Raw genomic sequence first — 288 nt, 5'->3', positions numbered from 1 at the left:
TGTTCTCAATAAGGCTTCCTAACAAGTACACTGTCTCTTTTGACTACTACTATTTTCTCCTCATAACTATGGCCTCATATATACCATGTAAGTATGGGCTTATCAGTACTTTGATTTAACATATAACATGCAAGTGTTTAGAACATCAAACTAAACTAATTGAGAAGGCAAGGGGCAAGGAGAATGGTTTCTCCCAAATGCATGGACATGGTTATATGTTTGGAATAACAAGGGAGTGAGTTGGTTTTTTCCTTTCTTTTTCTTTCTCTGTCTTTCTCTCTCTCTCTC

At 36.5% G+C, this 288-nt stretch overlaps 1 protein-coding gene across 1 annotated transcript in view; it reads left to right on the top strand.

Annotated features, from left to right (window-relative positions):
• Hacd1 (3-hydroxyacyl-CoA dehydratase 1) overlaps positions 1 to 119 on the top strand; it is a 19,921-nt gene extending 19,802 nt beyond the window's left edge. The window contains 1 exon segment of the mRNA XM_031371811.1: positions 1 to 119. This exon segment is cut by the window's left edge and continues 10 nt beyond it. Within this exon segment, the coding sequence (XP_031227671.1) occupies positions 1 to 119 (119 nt within the window).
• Positions 120 to 288: the final 169 nt, after the last annotated feature.

Source organism: Mastomys coucha, unplaced genomic scaffold (genome assembly GCF_008632895.1).
Source record: "Mastomys coucha isolate ucsf_1 unplaced genomic scaffold, UCSF_Mcou_1 pScaffold15, whole genome shotgun sequence".
Lineage (NCBI taxonomy): Eukaryota > Metazoa > Chordata > Mammalia > Rodentia > Muridae > Mastomys > Mastomys coucha.
Note: the sequence above shows the minus strand (reverse complement) of the source record. Positions and strands in the feature narration are given on the sequence as shown.